This window comes from Chlamydotis macqueenii, chromosome 2 (genome assembly GCF_036417535.1).
Source record: "Chlamydotis macqueenii isolate bChlMac1 chromosome 2, bChlMac1.mat, whole genome shotgun sequence".
NCBI lineage: Eukaryota > Metazoa > Chordata > Aves > Otidiformes > Otididae > Chlamydotis > Chlamydotis macqueenii.
Window position 1 is genome coordinate 76,548,902 of NC_141557.1, and position 20,960 is coordinate 76,569,861.

The 20,960-nt window shown below is 38.2% G+C and overlaps 1 protein-coding gene across 2 annotated transcripts in view; it reads left to right on the forward strand.

Moving 5' to 3' along the window:
* Nucleotides 1–20,960, forward strand: part of DROSHA (drosha ribonuclease III) — a 75,827-nt gene that overhangs the window by 42,220 nt on the left and 12,647 nt on the right. For both annotated transcript variants that reach the window (XM_086740348.1, XM_086740349.1), the window contains exons 17-24: nucleotides 3,399–3,506; nucleotides 5,973–6,111; nucleotides 6,795–6,855; nucleotides 8,811–8,870; nucleotides 11,884–11,983; nucleotides 14,687–14,789; nucleotides 16,963–17,033; nucleotides 18,109–18,153. In XM_086740348.1, the coding sequence (XP_086596474.1) occupies nucleotides 3,399–3,506; nucleotides 5,973–6,111; nucleotides 6,795–6,855; nucleotides 8,811–8,870; nucleotides 11,884–11,983; nucleotides 14,687–14,789; nucleotides 16,963–17,033; nucleotides 18,109–18,153 (687 nt within the window). The remainder of the gene's footprint in view (nucleotides 1–3,398; nucleotides 3,507–5,972; nucleotides 6,112–6,794; nucleotides 6,856–8,810; nucleotides 8,871–11,883; nucleotides 11,984–14,686; nucleotides 14,790–16,962; nucleotides 17,034–18,108; nucleotides 18,154–20,960) is intronic.

Genomic DNA, 20,960 nt, shown 5'->3' on the forward strand with positions numbered 1-20,960 from the left:
CACACCTCCCCATCATTGCCTGTGTTGTTGCAGGTTGCCCTCAACAGCTGTGTTAAGTGTTCAGAGCGAGGAGAAAAATTAGGCATTTCAAAATTTGTCAGCTCACCTGGCTCTTAGTAGCTTCAGGTCAGGAACGTCTGCCAGCCTGGGGGATGGTGGCACTGGCTGAGGCCACCTGAGAGATTCCCTGCCTTGCCATGCCAGCTGCAGCAAGAAAAAAAAAACATGCAGCATAATTAAAATCATGTGGATTTGAAAAAAAAAAAAAAAAAAGAAGTTACTTGTATGTTTATGACTGGGTGCAAGTACCAAGGTTATGGATAAATCCTGTGGCTATATGGTTTCAGAAGACTTATTATTAATCACTGGCCATTCTTTAGCCAATTTTTAAAGCATGTGTTTTATTTTCTTATAGAGAGAGAAATAGATAAAACATCAGAAACATGAAATAGCTATAATCCAACATGATGCACATTAATTGAATCAATCAAGTATTTAGTGCCATGAAAGCAGCACTTTGTCAATGTAACTGCAAGAGTCAAATTAAAGGCCTTCTCTGTGCTCCTAGGGAGATGTCAATTCTTCACAGCTGATAAAAATCTAAAACTTCATATTTCAGACCTCAAACTTAGGGGCACATATATTGGTATAATGAATATTAAACTTTGCTTGAGGGACTCTTTCTGCCTAATGCAGTGGAACATACAGACAGGGAAGCAGAGTTGTCCCATGAATCAAGTGTTGGGGTTTTTTTTTTTTGGGAGGGGTTGGTTGTGGTGGGGTAGTTTTTGTTTTTTGTAATGAAGTCCTTCTATAAAGGAAGACATAGGAAGCACACTTGTACAGTTCATATGGAGGTAAGAGGAGCATTCCCCTAGCTTATAAATTACTCTAAGAAAATTCTAAATGAGTGATATGGTAACAAAAGATGATAAAAGGGCTGGAGCACCTCTCTTATGAGGACAGGCTGAGAGAGTGGGGGCTGTTCAGCCTGGAGAAGAGGAGGCTCTGGGGAGACCTGATAGCGGTCTTCCAGTACCTCAAGGGGGCCTACAGGAAAGATGGGGAAAGGCTGTTTAGTAGGGCCTGTTGCGATAGGACGAGAGGTAATGGTTTTAAAATAGAGGGGGGTAGATTTAGATTAGAAATTAGGAAAAAATTTTTTACAATGCGAGTTATAGAACACTGGAACAGGTTGCCCAGAAAGGTGGTGGAGGCCCCATCCCTGGAAACGTTCAAGGCCAGGCTGGATGAGGCTCTGAGCAACCTGACCTAGTCAGGGATGTCCCTGCTCCTTGCAGAGGGGTTGGACTAGATGACCTTTAAAGGTCCCTTCCAACCCTAACCATTCTATGATTCTATGATTCTATGAAAATAAAATTTCACTTACACTTAATCATTTTACTTGGAGTGGTTTTGCATTTTTTTGCCATTCAGAGATCCAGGGAGTCTTCTTCTTGCTGTTAACTAGTTACTTCAATCCTGCAGAAAAGGACCTTGGGGTGTTGATCGACAGCCATCTGAACATGAGCCAGCAGTGTGCCCAGGTGGCCAAGAGGGCCAACAGCATTCTGGGTTTTATCAGGAACAGTGTGGCCAGCCAGGAGTAGGGAAGTGATAGTGCTCCTGTACTCGACACTGGTGAGGCTGCACCTCAAATACTGTGTCCAGTTTCGGGCCTCTAAGTACAAGAAAGACACTGAGTTGCTGGAGCACGTCCAGAGAAGAGCAGTGAAGCTGGTGAAGGGTCTGGAGCACATGTCCTATGAGGAGTGGCTGAGGGAACTGGGATTGTTTAGCCTGGAGAAGAGGAGGCTCAGGGGAGACCTTATTGCTCTCAAAAGCGGGTTGTAGCGAGGTGGGTGTTGGCCTCTTTTCCCAAGTAACAAGTGATAGGACAAGAGGAAATGGTTTCAAGTTGCACCAGAGAAAGTTCAGATTGGATATTAGGAAAAATTTCTTCACCTAAAGAGTTATCGAGCACTGGACCAAGCTGCCCAGGGAAGTAGTTGAGTCACCATCCCTGGAGGTATTTAAAAGGATTGTAGATGTGGTGCTTAGGCACATGATTTAGTGGTGGAGTTAGGAGTGTTAGGTTAGCAACTGGACTTGACGATCTTGAGTTGTTCCAACCTCAATGAGTCTATGATTACCTTCCAGTTATGTGTTCAGTTCTCAAGAATTTTGCATTCTTTTACTTAAACACGAAATATTGTCATTGGTTAGTCTTCTCAATCTTGTAACATTCACCAGTTTGTGTTTTCTGCTGGTCTTTAATAACATGCAAAAATCCATAACATCATTTATTCCGTAAATTACACATCATCTGCTTTATATACTTGGTTTTTTTGCATCTCTCCACACTATACACTCATATTCTGTAGTCATACACATTCCTCTTTCTGAACTTAATAATGATAGTCCTTGGATTTTGATTCCCTTAAAACACATTATTCTTTTGAATATATTAATGTCATGTCATGATTAGAGGAACTGAAATTTGATATCAGTGTCACAAAAATGGTCACATGCATAAAATTCTTTAAATACTGACATTTCTCCTATAGCTCTTTTTACTCTTATGCAAGATTCTTGATGTTGATATCGTGCTTGCTGTACTGATGAGCTGTACTACTTGCTTATTTCAACCCAATCCATTTGAAGTCAGTATTAGCGTAGAATTCCTGCTTTACAACATTGAAAGAGGGGGATTTTTGTTGTTATAACTTAAAGTTAGTTAAATTTTTATTGAAATTTTCCCCAGCAGAAAAACATTTTCTGTTTCCTAGATGGTCAAACAGCAACCTTTCTGATATTTTTTAGCACTTTAAGCCAGGAAATGCCAGACTACAGCATTTCAAAAGGCCCTTAGTTCTTCCTCAGAAGGAAATCAAGCCAGGCACTAATAACTGTGCTTGAAAAGCAAGTAGCTACTGTTGTTTGATGAAAGCTGGTTAAAGTGGTTGTTCCCTAATGCTGAGGGAGAGGGGGAATGTTCCTTCTTCATCTTTGGTACTAACCTAAAACTGTAGGGTGTTAAATGAGAAGGTACAAATATATAGCATCACATACAGCCACAGCTTATTGAAATATCGTGTTACTGGTGACCAGACATTTTTTTACCTCTTTCAATATAGTTAAGTAGAAGACTTGTTTTATGTATTTATTTATTTAGTCTGGGTGGGGCTATGTCCCCACTATGCAGATGGACAAATCTGATTTAATTAAGTTCTCTGATGATGAAGGTTGGGAAACCGTGATATTATTTTTCTCCTTTAAACCAAAACAGGAAAACTCAGTGTTGTGACAAATGAAAATTGTTTGTATTTATGGCTTAGTCAGCTGAGTACTCTGAATACTGAAGTTGAATACTTTTCCTTATTGCAATTGTTTTTTAGCATGCAATGATGCTTCCTGTCCTCACCCACCATGTTCGCTACCATCAGTGTCTGATGCATTTGGACAAATTGATAGGCTACACTTTTCGAGATAGATGCTTACTGCAGGTAAGACATGAAAAAAATAAACTAATTGTTGGTTTGTCTTCTTGATATTATTGAGTTTATCCATAATCCTGCCTGCTGTACAAACTTGAGAAGTGCACTGGATTGCCACAGCTTGGATGTACTTGGTTACTTGCACTGCAGATGTTTCAAAAGTTTCGGTTATCCCATCAGACTTCTACATAGAGACATCTGTTGTGCATGTAGGCATGCACCTACCTTTGCTCCAGTGGTAGATCTGGATTTGCTTATAATACGTAGAAAGACAAAAATATGCTCACTGAAAAGACTCCGAGGTACATTACTCATTATCTCCATGTAAGTTCTTTGGTTAAGTATTTGTGAAGAATATGATGTTACTCTGCAGATAAGTGTACATGCCTTGCTTCTTATACTGTGTTGTTCCTTTAAAAAAGTGTCTTAAGCGTTGTTTTTTTATTTTGCATTTATAGCTAGTGAAAAGGGATTTGCAAACATCTATTAAGCTCTTGGTTTGTGCAAATACATGATGAAATTTTTGCATTTACAAACAAGGGCAGGAACTGGAAAGGAGAATTTCTTACATATCTTAAATGCATCCATGTCGCCTGGCCAATCATTTATGTAAGTGCATATTTGGAATTGATCAGCTCCAGAAGGCTGACTCTCAGCATGGTGGCCCCTTTCCGCTTATGTTTTTTTTGTGATGTTACTGAAGGGAAATGGAGACTTCTGTTCAGGATTTCCCCCTGAAATAAGCATCCACTGTCTCCACTGACTGGGGCTCAGAAAGGTGAATTTTCTCTAAGTTCAAAACATGCAGTTTCTCTATGTGTATGGAGACTTTATTCCCAAACTAATTTAAGCAGTGTCTTACGGAGAAATCTTTTCTCATAGCTTCTCTGTTTTCTAGAAGTTGGTTACCAGGGCTTATCTTACTGAAAGTTACATTAAACACTGAGCGTCTTATAGGTTTTGATTGTACACAGGCTGCCTTAGTTTTAATATGAAAGATAAAAATGCAGTGATGGAAATCTTCAAAATGTTGAGACCAAACACAGAAACCAAAAAGCAAATTGCAGTCAAAAAGGCGTGAAAGCATAAAATCAAGTGTGTCAGCATTAGTCAAATTAATGTTTACTTATAACAAAAGTATTTTTTAATGCTTGGTCCTTATGCAGGTTTATTTAAAACCTAGAAACTTCTTCCAGAAGAGAAAGAGCTTTTTAAAAATGTGTATAGCACCACTCACCTACTTAAGCATAGGCAATATTAGATGTATAATTTTGCATTTATTTTTACCTGTTTCATTATAATTTTAAAGTACATCTTTTTAAAGTACAAACTGGGCAGGAAAGATTACGCTAATTTAACTATTCACAGAGGTTGTGATGTGTCATCCATTTCAGATGGAGCAGAAGTTGAGAATGTGCAATTATGACAAACTTATTAATATTAGTGAGGAATTAAAAAGGACTTGGAGAAAGTTCTTATTGTTGATTAAATATAATTTTGCTCTCTCAAATAATTAAAATAAACTTCTCCAAGTCTTGTGTTTGGAGAGCCACAGCCAATGTTTGAATGAACTACTGGAATATCTTTGCTCACAGCTGCAGCACCAGTCCTGCAAGTGTTTCAGAAGTAACTTTCTGGAGCTTGAATTTGCCGGTGTATATCTTGTTTTATATACAAGATGTGTGTACACATACATTTATACATACATAATATTTTTAGATGTTTATGTGTAAAGAAAGAGAAAATGTGTGAGTTTGCAGTGTGGAGTCAAAAGTTAGGTGTAGTTCTATTTAGTGCTGCCATTTTTGTAGTGGTGGTGTCAGCAGCAGAGTAAGCATTGATAATGCTAGATGGTACAAGTGTAAAACAGAAAACCAATCCTGCCATTGCTGTCCACTGCCGGTTGAAGAATGGCCCTGGTATAGTCATGAGAGAGAGAATTCTGTGAATAACCATGCCAGAGATAATATACTTGTTTGTTGTTGTTTGGTTTTTGAAACAGGAGATTTCTATAGATATTTAAATAACCTAAATCAAATATGAATAGTTGAGAAGTTTGGTTGTTCGTATTTTTCATATGAATATTTATACTGCAATGTTAGCATGAATATGTGTTTAAATAAGCAGATGTATTGAAATCAGGTCAGCAAAGCTGGTAAGCAGAATTCTTAGGGCAAATTGACAGTTCATGCTTTTTCTCTTCTAAACTAATTTTTCTTTAAAGAAAAAAAAACTGTTGAAAGTTAATTAGTTAAACTGATGATTGGGCATAAATGTTGCTTCTTTCTGACATCTGAAATAGTACATCCTACATTTAAATTGCTGGAACCAAGCTACTAATTGACAACATCACTTTGTAGCCTTTCTTCAAACTAAAAAATAACAGTTCTTAGCTACCAGTCTAAGATATTTCTTTCTTACATTTGCCAAAATACATCTAAGAATTCTTTTTCCCCTGTATGTGCTACATTATAGCTTGCCATGACACATCCAAGCCACCACTTAAACTTTGGAATGAATCCAGATCATGCCAGAAATTCTCTATCCAACTGTGGGATTCGACAGCCAAAGTATGGAGATAGAAAAGTTCACCATATGCACATGAGAAAAAAAGGTATGCTGTTACACCACTACCTTCTTTCTCTCACCTCACACTTAATCAGTAAGAAAACCTTCTGTTCGTTGTTATTTCGTTGGTCGTTGTTCTTCTGAGAGATTCCTTCAGTGGAAGATTTCAGTGGTTATACACAGACACCAGTGAGATCTTTCTAAAAGACTGGATTTTGCAAATTAGTCAACAAGTAAAGAGTTTAGAAAAAAGCAAGGACAATATATAGGAGGATGTATTTTCTTTGATTTTTTTAGCAAGTATTGTTTTCTTAATTTGCTGCTCAACATGGCGAGCAAACTGGAGGATATGTTGTAAAAATGACTTATTAATGTAAAAATATGTGGTCTATCTGCTGCAGAATATTTCTTACACCTTAAAAGTATATTCAGCTGTAATGAAGTAAATTGTTTATTGTTTATATAATGCTTGGAATGTCTTTTTCATGCAAAGGTGGTATTTTTATCTGGCTCTCTGAATGCAAAAATATAATAGTATTGTAATGAGACTGCAGTCAGTTAGGCAGAGAGCATCTGTAAGGATTATACTTGCTGTAAGTAACTCCTATAAATAACAGGATGATCTTTTGTACAGCAATTACAAAGTAACATTTTGAGTAATTATTTTCTAAGCCTATTCAAATTGAATTAGTGGTTGTTTATTTAATAGTGCATTGCTTATATTTCTAGGGATAAACACCCTGATAAATATTATGTCTCGTTTGGGACAGGATGATCCAGCTCCTTCCAGGTAATGAAAATAATTGTTTGCAAGTAGGGAAGCTGTTGCAGGGAGAGATATTTAATAAAAACAACCAACTTACTGTCAGCAACAGCTTTGGCAAATAGTTGAAATGAAAAGTCATTTTGAGTTGACTTTTATATTATGAAGATGTGCTGAACCTCCATTAGCAGTGACATAATAAATGTTTGGTCGTGCCTGCAGAAAACTCCTGAGGAAGGTTTTAACGGATAATTCTATCATTTTTGTTTATCCTTGAAATGAGGAGGACTAAAAGGCTACCTTTTTGCTTTCTGCAGACTAAAAACTAAGATTTGTTGTTATTGTTATCATTGCTATAAATTGGATTCTCCATCACGTTGCCTCTCAGTAGTACCTTCCTGGCATGGCACCTTGTTAACACGAGTGTGATACTGAACATGAACTGATACTGATTTACTGGTCCAATTTAAAGACATATGCAAAAACCATTAATGTTGTAATGTAATAATCCTTAAATGACCACGAAGAATTCTATGCAAATAAATAATGTTTAAGATGTGGTTTATAGCTGCAGGCACCTTATATAGCCAAAGTGAATAAACAAAGCTCCTAGGGCTACTGCAAGAAACAGCTGCATGTGAAATCTCCTGAACGCATGAACTAGAGGGCAGAGTGTATTTTAGTTAACTCATGCTGTGACTGTGTGTTTTAAGAGTCATCATTTTGGAGGAAGCTCAGGAATGGGAGAAGTTTAATTCTGAGTAAATTATTGTTGCAGTGTTCCCCAAATGCTGTTTCAGCTAGACCATGCCCTTTTCTTTTGGGAGTCAGCCTCAAGCTTATTTCAGTCCTCCTAAGATACCATGAGATAAGGCTAAATTGCATTAATTCTCCCAAAATAGCACACAAATATAAAATCCTACTTCTGAGATACTGATGTTTTCCGCTGTATTGCTACACAGAGGAGTTGTAGCTTTGCTCACGCTGTATTGTTTTACACGGCAGAGGTACTTGAATTCTTTCAGCCCATAACAAAGGCTTGCTATTTCAGAAATTAGACTAACTGTATAATTGCTGGGGGAGTACAATTTAGAATAAAAACTGTCAAACACTTGAGAAGGATCTTCTAGATGAAAAAAAAAAAAAAATCCTGTGGCAATGGCCTTGATTCTGTTACAATCACGTGTGAAGTCAAAGTGGTGCTACTTCTGTTCTTTGATGTGCAGAGCAGAATTTTGTATCCATTCAAAGACAAACTCACATTCTTTTTCAGCTGCTGTGTCCTGTTTGGCCTTTGTTTTATGAGCAGGCAGAGAGCTTGGAGGAAAAAAAAAAGTTACGCAAAACAAAGGAGAATCAGGAGCAGTGATAGAAGAAAAAGAAAACACAGGAAATATAAGATTCTACTAGCTTAATGGCGTCTTTGAATGCATCTTCTTGTAGAGCCATTTTTTTCTTTTGAGCTCAAAGGAAGTTACAGAAAACGGGGCATTTAGAGGTGCTGTGAAAAATGAAAGTCCTTACTCCCATGTAGCTCTGCCGTACCAACCGGTCTGTTGCAGAGTCCTCACACCCTGCAGGTGTTGATGTTAATTACATACAACACTTCCCCAGTTGCATGCACAAGACTGAAGACAGGCTGTTTGTTTCAATCAGCTGGTGCCCTACAGTGGACAAAGAAACCAGACCTCAGTATCAGTCAATGAGACTGTTTCCTTTCTCCATCCGTGAAGCTCTGACAATAGCTCAGAATGGAACGTATGAAAATTTCCAAGGTGGTGGTGCGAGTCCTGAGTTTCAAGATCCATGTAGTTGTTACTCATTTTTGGAAAGGATTGTAACCCAGGGAGGGTGGGGGAGACTGCAAGAATGTCTATCATAGCGGAGTAGCAATCAACTCTGATTTGTTGTTTTAATTGTATTGTGTAAATAACCAGCATCTGTCACTTAGCTGATAGTAAACCTTAAAATGCCTTTTTCAGGATTAACCACAACGAGCGTTTAGAATTTCTGGGAGATGCTGTGGTGGAGTTCTTAACAAGGTAAATGGGGAATTCTTCAACAGTCCTCGCCTTTGTATGTTGTCATATCGTTGGGCTTATTAAGCTTCGAAGTGTCTAATTTATGACTGTGTCTGCAGTCCTGCCTGATAGTTAGAGCTGCACATCTGCACGCAGCTCTCTTGAAAATTCCTGAAACAAGGAAGATTACAAAATGACAAGCTAGAGCTTCTGTTTCATGCAGTGCAGTTTTAAGTTGATTGGGGTTAGAGATTGTTCAGCTACAGACAAGTTGAGCTTTGTACCCTTTTTTTTAAAGGAAAGGTATTTTTCTTAGCATGCCATTTTGTTTCCATGGGTTCTTTTTTTTTTTAATTACAAGTGAAAAGCATTTATTGGTAATATTGAATGTGTTGTGATTCTTGTATTTCCAGTTATTAGGGCTGTAGCTTGCATAATGTGTGTACATAAATAAATTAGTTGAGCACAAAGGTAATTTATTTAGAAGTAACAGGAAAAAAACAATGGTTCATCAAAAATGGCTCCCATTCTTGTCTGTTTTGAATATTCTGAAATCAATAAACAGTACAGGGATATTATCAGTTACCTCGATTGGCCTCTCTTACCTGAGTACTAGAAGCAGGGAGTTTGCACAAAAGAAAGATTGTAATCCACATTCAGCTTCTTTGTTCTACTGTTTTTAATAGGAGAGGAACCTTGTTTACTGTAAAACTTCTCTTCAAGCAAGTTCGTTATATGAATAACAAAACTGCCTGTATATCTCCATTCTCCTACTAGCCATTAGCTACTCAGAATTAAAAGCTATTAGTCTATAAAGGTCTCCACTGCCCTTAAAACTCATGGCCTTTTCTCTTATACAACAGTACAGGCTGATAAGATGGAAGACTTGTTGATTAAAATGTCTTGCATTTTTCATTGTCATTGTTCATCAGCCATCAGTTGACATTTTGAGCTGACTTTTGTCTCAATTCAGAAAAAAACTGAGCTACATTTCTGTTCAATAGAGCATGTAAGCACCTATTTAAGTCTGAATTTTTTTATAACTCACTTGACTTCAGGTCTCTGCTTTTGTGAATTGTGATGCTTTATTATATTGCCTCTGAGTTCTATAGCAATTTTTGTCCTTAAATAATGTCGCATTCATCTGCACTTTTCTCCCTGTACCCTGGGTTATGAAATATTTTAATAATTAGTACCTTATTTCTGGGATGCTGAAAACCCACTCTGTATTAACTTCTTTACGGTGTGGTTTAGATAGTAATTGAATCATAGAATATCTCAAGTTGAAAGAGACCCATAAGGCTTATGGAGTCCAACTCCCTGCTCCTTGCAGGACTGCCTAAAGCTAAATTGTATGACTAAAAGCATCAAATATTTTGTTTGATTAATACCATTATTTTTGCAGAATAATTCTCTTTAATACTTCTCAGGTGCTTTTGTGAACACTGTACATTACACTACTCATTTGTCCAATTAACATGTACTTAAAGGCACCATCATAAATGAAGATAGTCAGTCGTATATCTGTTACTTAGATCTTGGTTGGATCACTGCATTACTTTTTCTGTTTTGTTTCTGTTTTATTAAGTATCTTACTTGCATGATGACAAATATCATTAAAGGCAGGTGAAAGCCTGTGATTTTTTTTTTATTCCTCCCCCCCGCTACCCCTCATGGTATGAATGACTTCACACATTTGATAAATACCAACTGTTGAGCTCTGATCTTTGGCTCTGTTAGCACCTGTTGAGGTACTGTAAGAAACTTGTAAAAAACTTGTAAAGTAAATACTCTGAGTGATGGTCCAGCCTCAATCACTGACAGGCTGGAGAGGTGGGCCCGTGCCAACCTCATGAAGTTCAACCAGGCCAAGTGCAAGGTCCTGCACCTGGGTCATGGCAATCCCAGGCACAAATACAGGCTGGGCAGAGAATGGATTGAGATCAGCCCTGAGGAGAAGGACTTGGGAGTGCTGGTGGATGAGAAGCTTAACATGAGCAGGCAATGGGCCCTTGCAGCCCAGAAGGCCAACCGCATCCTGGGCTGCATCAAGAGGAGTGTGGCCAGCAGGTTGAGGGAGGTGATTCTCCCCCTCTACTCTGCCCTGCTGAGACCCCACCTGGAGTACTGTGTCCATTTCTGGAGCCCCCAACACAAGAAGGACATGGACCAGTTGGAGAAGGTCCAGAGGAGGGCCACGAAGATGATAAAAGGGCTGGAGCACCTCTCTTATGAGGACAGGCTGAGAGAGTTGGGGCTGTTCAGCCTGGAGAAGAGGAGGCTCCAGGGAGACCTGATAGCGGTCTTCCAGTACCTCAAGGGGGCCTACAAGAAAGATGGGGAAAGGCTGTTTAGTAGGGCCTGTTGCGATAGGACGAGAGGTAATGGTTTTAAAATAGAGGGGGGTAGATTTAGATTAGAAATTAGGAAAAATTTTTTTACGATGCGAGTTATAGAACACTGGAACAGGTTGCCCAGAAAGGTGGTGGAGGCCCCATCCCTGGAAACGTTCAAGGCCAGGCTGGATGAGGCTCTGAGCAACCTGATCTAGTTGGGGATGTCCCTGCTCCTTGCAGGGGGGTTGGACTAGATGACCTTTGAAGGTCCCTTCCAACCCTAACCATTATATGATTCTATGATTATCTTAAAGTACTGAGTACCTGTGGTACAGAATTTCTCAAGGCTGATGATTCCCTTGTCCTTTATTCATCAACATCCTATTGGTGTCAGCCTTGTTGAATGCACTGCTTCTGATAGATAGAAATGTCCAGATGTGCATGTCCTTGCAGGGACTTAGAGATTATGTGCTGCCCAGTAGGGAAACAGCATTCTTCCTCTCGTGCTCCCAATGCTATCCAGTCAAATATTATAGAACATTGTTTTAATGTTTGTTTCTTTACTTCAAGCTGAGTTGCCACCTCAGAAAGGGAGCTGTGTTACCAGCTAGGATTTGAGGGAAAGGCTCCCTTGAGACACACATGGTTCATCTTTACCCGAATACTGACAGTATCTGGTTTGATTTTTGTTTTGCCAGTGTCCACTTGTACTACCTGTTTCCGACTCTGGAGGAGGGAGGATTAGCTACCTACCGCACTGCCATCGTACAGAACCAACACCTGGCCATGTTGGCTAAGGTACAGCTCTATGTGTCTCTGTATTTGACACCCATAGGTGGGATACTGTTTGTGTATGGACTGCTTCTCAAGGGATCTGCCTGCTTTGAACATCAATATCTTTATCGTGTAGTGCGTACAAGATCTGGGATACAGGTACTCTTTTCAGTTTGAAAGTAGATTTTTAAACATGAAGTAGGACTTCCTGTTTTCTCCAAACATGTTTTTAGGAGGAGTATTTTTTGTGGGCAGAAGGATACGTTTTTATGATGCTTGTGTTGAAGGTGTGTCTTTACCTTTAAATTGCACAAGTAGTGAAGCTCATAGAAAATTAGTGAAGAAAAGCAAGCTGGTTGCTTTATAAAAGGACTTTGTGATAGAATATATAGGGCAGCATATATATAATATATATGGCAGCAGTAGAGAGAGTGGTAGGGAAAGTGGTGAAAAAATAATTTTGTCTGCTCCCTAACATATGCGGTCATTTTCAGATTTGCTATGACCTATGTAAGAGAAATATGTTAGGAAGGCTTTTGGTGAAAAGTAGTGTTACCTCATGGGAAAAATTTAGATGCCTCCAAATTTTATTTCATTTAATTCTGTGAATGACAGAGCTTTTTACATTTCTACATGGTACTAGGGGGCGGGAGCATGATACAGAAAGTTGATTAAATCTCTATTTGTACATAATTTGGTATTCCCTTAGTCATATTTGATTTTGTTAGCGTGTTTTTTAAAAAACAGTCCGAGAATTGCTGATGTAGTGTATTAAGCTGTGCATGCACACATGCTCTTTTAATCTTCTCTGTTCATATTCACACAGTAATTTAAAAAAGCATATTGAGTCTTGAGATTTTGGCAAAACCTGCATGATTTCTAACATGTCATCTTTTTACTTACTCAGTTCTCAGGAGAGACACAGGGTAGGGAGTGAACGCAGTCATTTTCCTCCAAAGTTTTCTTTAGTGATTTATATCAGCATGAAATGATTGAAATGTTTCAAGTCAGGGTTTTGTTTACAAACTTGACATATGAAGTAATATTATTTTTAAATCTGCATCAAGAAAACTCATATATTCTTAAAACTCTGTTCACAGCCTTTACCATTGTACATGGACAACTTTTGAAAAATTTTTGTTGCAAATTTTTTTTGAATGTATTTATTTTTATTAGATAAAGCTGTCAATATTAGATATCCATACATTCCTGATTTCCCAACTTACCCTTTTTTCCTCTTGTATATCCTATATTACCTTCTTGGCTTCATTCCCTTTAATTATCCCCTGCAGTGTCATATTGCATTCAGTTTATTTCCTCAGTACAATCTCAACTCCTCAACTTCTCTTGTGCATGTGGAATGTTGTTTTAATTGAGTATCAAATTACAAATTTATGCAGCTTCTAAAGTACATGGTATCAGGAATTTTAAAAATAATCTGAAACGTGTTATGATCAAAATTGAGAAGCAAAACATGTGCAAAATGTTCTGAATGCAAGCTCCAGAAATTTAGATAAGCCATTGGACAGAGGGAACACACCAAACACCACCAGTTAACATGAACAAATGATAATAATCTGTAAGAAGTTTAAATTTGATACAAAAGAATTAATTTTCCACTTTTATGTTGACTCTAACAAGTGCTCCCTGCACTTTATAAAGTGTGATGGAACATCGTAAGTGAATAGGCTCTCATTAATTGGAAATGGAAGACTCCTTTTTTTCCAGTTTCCAGTTTTTCCAGTTGCAATGTGTCCACACACATCAAACAACTTAGTCTCTACTTTTACATCTTAAATATACTCTAGGAGGATGAACTTGAAAGTTAATGAGAAATTAATCAGTAGAAACTTACACCCAGTTGGGAAAAACCTGTTCTCACACAGACTTTGCAAGATGCACAAATCTCTTCTTTAAAAATCTCAATAATGGCTTTGTGTCAAAAAGATGAATATATAAAAAGAAACTAGTAGCTCTCGCTTGCATTTCTATAGCAGAATTATCATACGTTATATATCTAACTCACTACCTGAGATTCTGACTGGCGAGCAGAACTATGATTTAGGCAACAGATGAATGCTAATGATGCGAATTTGAAAGGAAAAAGAGAGCTAGATGGCACTGTAGATTAAAATATCAGTCTTCTGCTTGCAGTGCCCAGAGGCTTTTGTTACTGCCACCTGTTGACATTCTTAAAGGAAAAAGCCAAGTATTTACTGGATTGTGTCTACCAGAGTTCCTGTTCCTCACTGTTGTAGTTTATCTTCTTGTAGGCAAAATCTTTTTACTCTCTTAATTCCTCAACCTTTGAATGTGCCTTTGACATTTCTGAAGGCAAATCACATGAGGGCAAACTACCAGCAAGAAACACAGCACATTGCACCACCCAGCCGGTATCAGGCTGTTTTTCTGTCACACTCCCAGCACTCCTCTTGAACTTATTCCTGAATCTCACTAGTAACATGTTTTGATCTGACTTCCCTTGACAATCTGGTTTGATAATTCCTAGCTTCCCCATGCTATCACACTCTAGTTCGTTGCCTCTGATAAACCAATGTGAAGTATTCTAATTTTAGCCTATGTCTGAACTGAAACTATGGAGAAAAGCTTTAAAGTTCCCTCAAACCCATTGCTGCATAATAATAGTGTAATTGAACTCTAGTGACTAGATCTGGTACTCTTGTCCTTCTAAAGCCGTAGTTTTAACTCTTTCTACATATTCTGCAGAAGCTGGAACTAGATCGATTTATGCTTTATGCCCATGGTCCAGACCTTTGCAGGGAATCGGATCTCCGCCATGCCATGGCCAACTGCTTTGAAGCTCTCATAGGTAAAGTTGTGTGTATTTGTGTGTGCAGACAGTTATGTTTTAGTATGTCTACATGCCATGTTGACTGTGATGGAGGAGAAGTGGGTCTGTGTTGAGCAGTGTTAGTAAGATGATAGTAAAGCTTCTTAAATCTTCTTCATCTCTTCCTGTCTCCTGCACATGCACGTGTATAACATAATGAGTGTGCAGTATCACAATAAAAATCTCATATTCTGTATCCTACCACTCGTGCACTGAAGATGCACCTGTTTGATACTGTTGTGACGCAGCACTTCTGTCCGTCACTGCAGAACTCCACTTCCCATGTGCCACCATGGCCTGCCACCTGCGGTCGTCAGGGGAGGTAGTTCAGTCACCGTGTCCTGGCAGGAAAAGTTCAGGTTCACTGCTTCCAATAGTACTTGCACAGATGTGCAAAATGTGGAGTCGCACTTCAGCCCTGAATTTTAAACTCTGCAGCTTGCTTTCTGAATGCACCAGGTACTCCCAACCAAGTCACCAGCCTGCTTCCTCTGTGCCCTGCTCACCTTCTCCTGTGAGTTAAATGTGACATTTGCCAAGTAAATATTTTTTGGTCTTTGCATTTTCCGTACAAATAAAAAGCATATGCCATAGCTGATGTAATAAAGCTACCAAAGATGAAGGGGAGTTATGTCAAATTTGCTGTTGGGCACTAAGGTGCTGATTAGTGACTGGCTGCATTAGCCAATTTGTGTTGGAGAAGAAATCAGGACTGCCTGACCACAGCTACCAAATAAGCAAGCAGTAAGGCAGAAATCTGATCCATTGTATCTACACAAGCTCTATTTTAAATGGTGTATTTTTATAAAGCTTTACTTGTTTGAATACACAAAGCAAGCTAAACCTCACTGATTTGGCTTCATATTCATCCAAATGTACTGTACATGACATTAGCTATGGGAATGGTTTAGCCCTGATCCAGGCCTTTGCATGCTACACAAGCTCCTAAAGCATTTTGTCTTGCTTTGAAAAATAGATCACAGTTGGCTTAGATGTCAACAGTTCTGTGCATTCTACCCTGGGCCAAATTGCATTTCATCTTATCAAGAAATAAGAGTTTTCTTTTTAACTCTATTTTGCTTTCCATAAATGCTTTGATCTTTAATTTAAAACTAAAAAACAAGCAGGAAAGGAACACTAGATGTGTATCTGTGGCTTTGTTCATATACTTCAGCTTGCCGAGGATGTAATGATGAGGACTATTTGGCAAGCACTGAGATTTGCTAAGAGAGCAGGCTTGCTGTTTAACCTCCAATACGAAGTGGTTCACAAAGTTAATTGGGCAATAAGATTTTGTCCCATATTTGAACCATTATTCTCCCTGTATGTGGGAACATCGGCTCCATTTCTCTGTGTTCTTCATGTAGCTGTGTATTCCCTTTGCTTTTATACAGATGTGCTTACAGAAACTAGTTTCAGGTTTTCAGAAGCCTTCCTGTAAAGAGTATCAAAGGACAAAATCTTGGAACTGCATTTTTAAAGTGCACACCACAGAGTGTATGTGGTACACATGAAAAATGTAATATGCTAGCACAAGTCTTGCGGGACTTGTTACTAATGGACATGTGGAGGGCTAGTGATGGCTGTATATACAGCTTAAAGAAAAAAAAAAATACCATAATCTCCAAAAGTTGAGAAATACAGAGGTGCAGTTTCCATTTCAGAGAAGGTGTTATTATGATATGGAGGAGATGCTGAGGTTTGGAATAGTCCTGACGCATCATTTATATTGCAGAATGTAATGTTGATGAAAGTACAAAATAAATGAAAATTATTTCCTAGCTATTGAAATGTATTTCAAGGCTTTCACTATCTACGTATATGGCATAGTTAAGTGATCACTGGAAACTGCTTCTAGAAATAAATTCCTTCTAGCCTAATTTGTTTAAACGTTCATCTTAGGAAGTATCATCTTCTATCGCTGATTTAAATATTTCAGGTTTTTCTGTGCATTTTATGACCATTGATTTATGTTGATGTTTAACATGCTTTACATTTGTCAAAAAATTAGATGTTACTACAGAAAGCATGCTTTTGAAAAAATGAATGTATTGGAGATAAAGAAGGCAGAGAACTTTGACTTTCCTGTGCTCAGTAATTTTCTAAGTACTAATGCATTATTGACATTTGACATATTGGTCCTCTCATGCAGGAGCTGTTTATTTAGAGGGGAGCCTAGAAGAAGCAAAACAATTATTTGGACGTCTGCTCTTCAATGACAAGGTATTTATGTATTTATATTATTTGATTTCCATTTTAAAAATAACTGAAGACATGCTTTCTTGTCCATTGTTTTACCTGAGAATCACAAATGAACAGGAATACATGTTGTACTTAGTTCCTGGAGACTGAATGGGGCATAGTGTGTTTAGTGCAAACAAAAAAATTATGATGTTTCCTCAGGTACGTTGTTTGTTGGTTGGCTTAGGGAAGGATGGGTGACGTGGGAAACATGCAGACCTCCATTCAAAGTGCTACTCTAGCAACAGAGATGGGTGCTGTGGATCCAGGCGGTGTGCTTTGGGGAAATGATGCAAATGTGGAGCGACTATTCCTGTTTCCTCAGTTAAAGCCTCCCATCCCTATAAGTTTTAAATATATCTTTGGAAAAATATACAGGGGATTTCGTCCAGTGTTTACGTGATTCCATAATTAAAGTCTGATCTGCTCTTGCATACTGTATCTCAGATCACTGTTAGCTGGAATTTATCCCATATAACGGCTAAGGAAAATAACCAGCACATCCCGCTGGGACAACACACATGGCACTGGTGAGGGGATGAATTATAGAGTCTTTTCCTTCTTGAAAGTCTCTGAGTCTATGCAATGACAGAGCTTATTAGAAATAGAAGTATTTTGAAGCCTATTGTAACTCAGTGTTTATTTGCTGCTCAGTGCCTGTAGTGGAAGAAGCCTGTATAAAACAGAAGAAAATGAATGTGTTTTTTTTTAAATTTTTCAGTCCTTGCCTTTGGTGAAGTCAAACTTACTACTGAGGAGTACTTGCAAATAAAGTTAGTCCTGTGGCTTAAACAAATCTTCTTCTTTCTTTATCCACTTTTTATTTGGTTCAAGGATTTTTCCACCTCTTTGACATAAGATAATTAGGAGAACCACAGGCAGTTTGAACAGCAAATACACGATTTTAAAAATTAGTTTGCCAGCACTATTGAATTTGCAATAAGCAGAGTCAGCATCTGAAATAGTTCAGTATTTCAAGTAATGACATTTTATTTAGTACTGTGGAATTTGTTAAATTACTCCCCTGAGCATTAAAGGCATCTCTCAATGTTTGCAGGACCTGCGGGATGTATGGCTTAATTATCCACTACACCCACTCCAAGTAAGTATATCCCTTTCTGTAATAAATTTCATAGCTCTGTTTTATTTTCAGGGATGCTTTTCCATAGGTTTCCATTGTAATGACATCTCAGAAATTGTGCTGAAAAGTAGTCAAAGGAGCATGTATATTTGCCTTTATGTTTGGTTTTGGTTGTTTTTTTATAAATAATGAGATCTGCCTCTCTGGATTTGCCTTTCCTTGACTCATATTTGATGTCAAACTGTACTTCTGATATGATAAATCTAGTCACAGGCAACATTTAGGTGACTACTTCTTCATCTTCTCAAAGTTGGAGGAAAAAGGGTACAAATATAATCTATGTATGTATTTTGTTAACCTGAAATTAAGATTGAAACCTTAATAGTAGAAAGGCTCATTAGTTGAATAAAATGAGTGTGATTCTGATTATTTGTGTTTGTGTGTTTGTGCACACGCAATGATAGCATGGTTGTTTCAGTGATTCCAGTAGCTTTAATAGTAAGCAAAGACTGAAGTTATTAAGGTATCTAAAGGCTAATTTGTCCTCCATGTATTGGAGGATACAGCTTCACAATTTGTTAGTTTACAAGGCTGGAAGTTGAGAGAATGGTTTCCAAGTCCTTGTTTCCCAACTGAATTCTGGGGGAGACCTAGGGCAAGTCACAGAGCCTCTCTGCACTGTAGCTCCTCGTCTTCACAGCAAACACAGTAGCATTTTCCACATGTGCAGGGGTGTTGCAGGAATGGCTGTGTTCAAATTGCCATCCAGTCAGTTAGTAAGGTGTTCAGGATCATATGAACATCTGAGAGGTTTCTTTTGTCCAACCAAATCTCTGATGTTTTGTGCAGTCAGTTTGACTGCTTTGAAACTTTTTATGAACACGCTCTTCCAGCGTGTTCATAAAATCACTTTGGGGCCGCCATCTGAAATATCTCGTGTATTTGTACGGATTTTGCAATGGCTACATAGACAAAATCTTCAACAAAAAATGAGTGTACATGAAGCGTTTTTTATACCCAACTCTCTGTGAGTGTAAATAGAAAAGAGTCTTAATGGGAAGATAAACTCTTGAGATTCAGCAGCATCTATCCTGCATGGTGTCACAAGCTCCCAAGAAAATTCTTCTTACTCTAGATTTCTTTTTCTCTTACTTTGTTTTATTTTGACCTCTTTATCTCTGCTTTCACAAAGACTTGGACTCTGCTTAGGGATTGGAGACAGTCAATATGTGCAGCTTATTTCTTGCTACTACCTGAACTTGTGTGATGAAAATTTATTTTTCTTCCATGTCCCAGATCCTAGCTCTCTGCGTAGCAGCAGGGGAAATACAAGCTGCCTAGGTTGGCCTTTGGGCACAACTAGCCTGAAAAATGATATTTAAAAAATTATGAAAAGTTACCATAACAATATGGCAAATGAGATGCCAATTAAAAAAAAAAAAAAAAGCTCTGGGTAAGATATGCAGAGCTGAAGGCCTGTAACCCTGTTATTTGCCAGTAGTCAAGTCAGTAGAAATAGTGATGAAAAAATAATTAATGGTCACCTGGATAAATGTGGTCTCTTTAGAAAGAGTCAACGTGTAAAGAGAAGTCCTGCCTCACAAATTAATAGGAGGTTTTAGAGGAGACAAAAAAAAAGCATATGATGATGCATATGATACTGTCAGCTGGGTTTTCTAAGAGGCTGTTGGAAATGCGCTCACAAAAGGCTTTTAAAAATTTACTTAAAAAAGGAAGGAAAAGAAAAACCCACAAACAACCCTAGTGAATACTGTCAGTCCTTAACAATATTTAAAGGAATGGCTGAAACACAAGAAATGAAGAACAGGAGTGAAATGACCACGCCTTACAAGGGATGGACATCACTGGCAGATTTCCCCCAGGGATCTTTACTGAAGTACAGGCTCTTCACATCAACAGCTTAGGGAGGAGGATGAGCAGTGAGGTAGCAGTTTGTTGACAACACCAAATTATTCAGGGTAGCAGGGACAACAGCAGGGTGAAGAATTGCAGTCTGATTGTGAGAATGCTGGAGTGAGTAACTAGGGAGTAAAAAAGCAGATGAAATTCTGTGTAGGTAAATATAAAGGGCTGTGCATGGGGAACCAAAAAGCAATCTCGGCTCCACATGCAACTTAACTCCGAAGTGACCATTGTCACCCAAGCGTAGGATTTTGGTGCCAGGATGTGTAGCTGTATGAAAATGTCAGCTGAAAGCTCAGTAGCGTTTAAGGAAAAAGTCAAATTGAATATAAGCAATTAATAGAAAAGGGACAGGCAGCAAATGAAAAAATATTTTAATGCCACTTTAAAAAACTGTAGCTATTCCTGCTTTTTCTTTAGCCATCCTCATCTGCATAATTTCTCCTCCTCTGAGGCATTGCTATACAAGAGATACTCCCAGAGTGGCTGGAGGAAATGCCTCAGCCATTTTCCAGCTCCAGAAAGCCATTTAACAGTATCACCACATCAAGGACATCAGTCAAGAAACTGATAAGAAGAGATACTGGCCTAAAGTGATAATTTTAATTTTCTTGTGTTATTGTACACTTTTGAATTTCATATACTAAGTATTTGTTCTTGATTTTTGATACTGAAGTGGAAGAAATAGATTTGGGGTTTGTCTCATCTTGACATGCTGTCAGTCTGCCAGCTCTGTTCTAATAATTTTTGAATCTGTTGCTCAGCTGCAAACAACGTGATGCTATTAGAAAACGCAGATATGTAGAGTTATACATGTTTTGTGAAAATAAGTAGCCCGTACTATCCACATTTAGAGACAAGACCATATAAGCAATGTGTTATAAATGCCTCAATTGTTAAAAAAG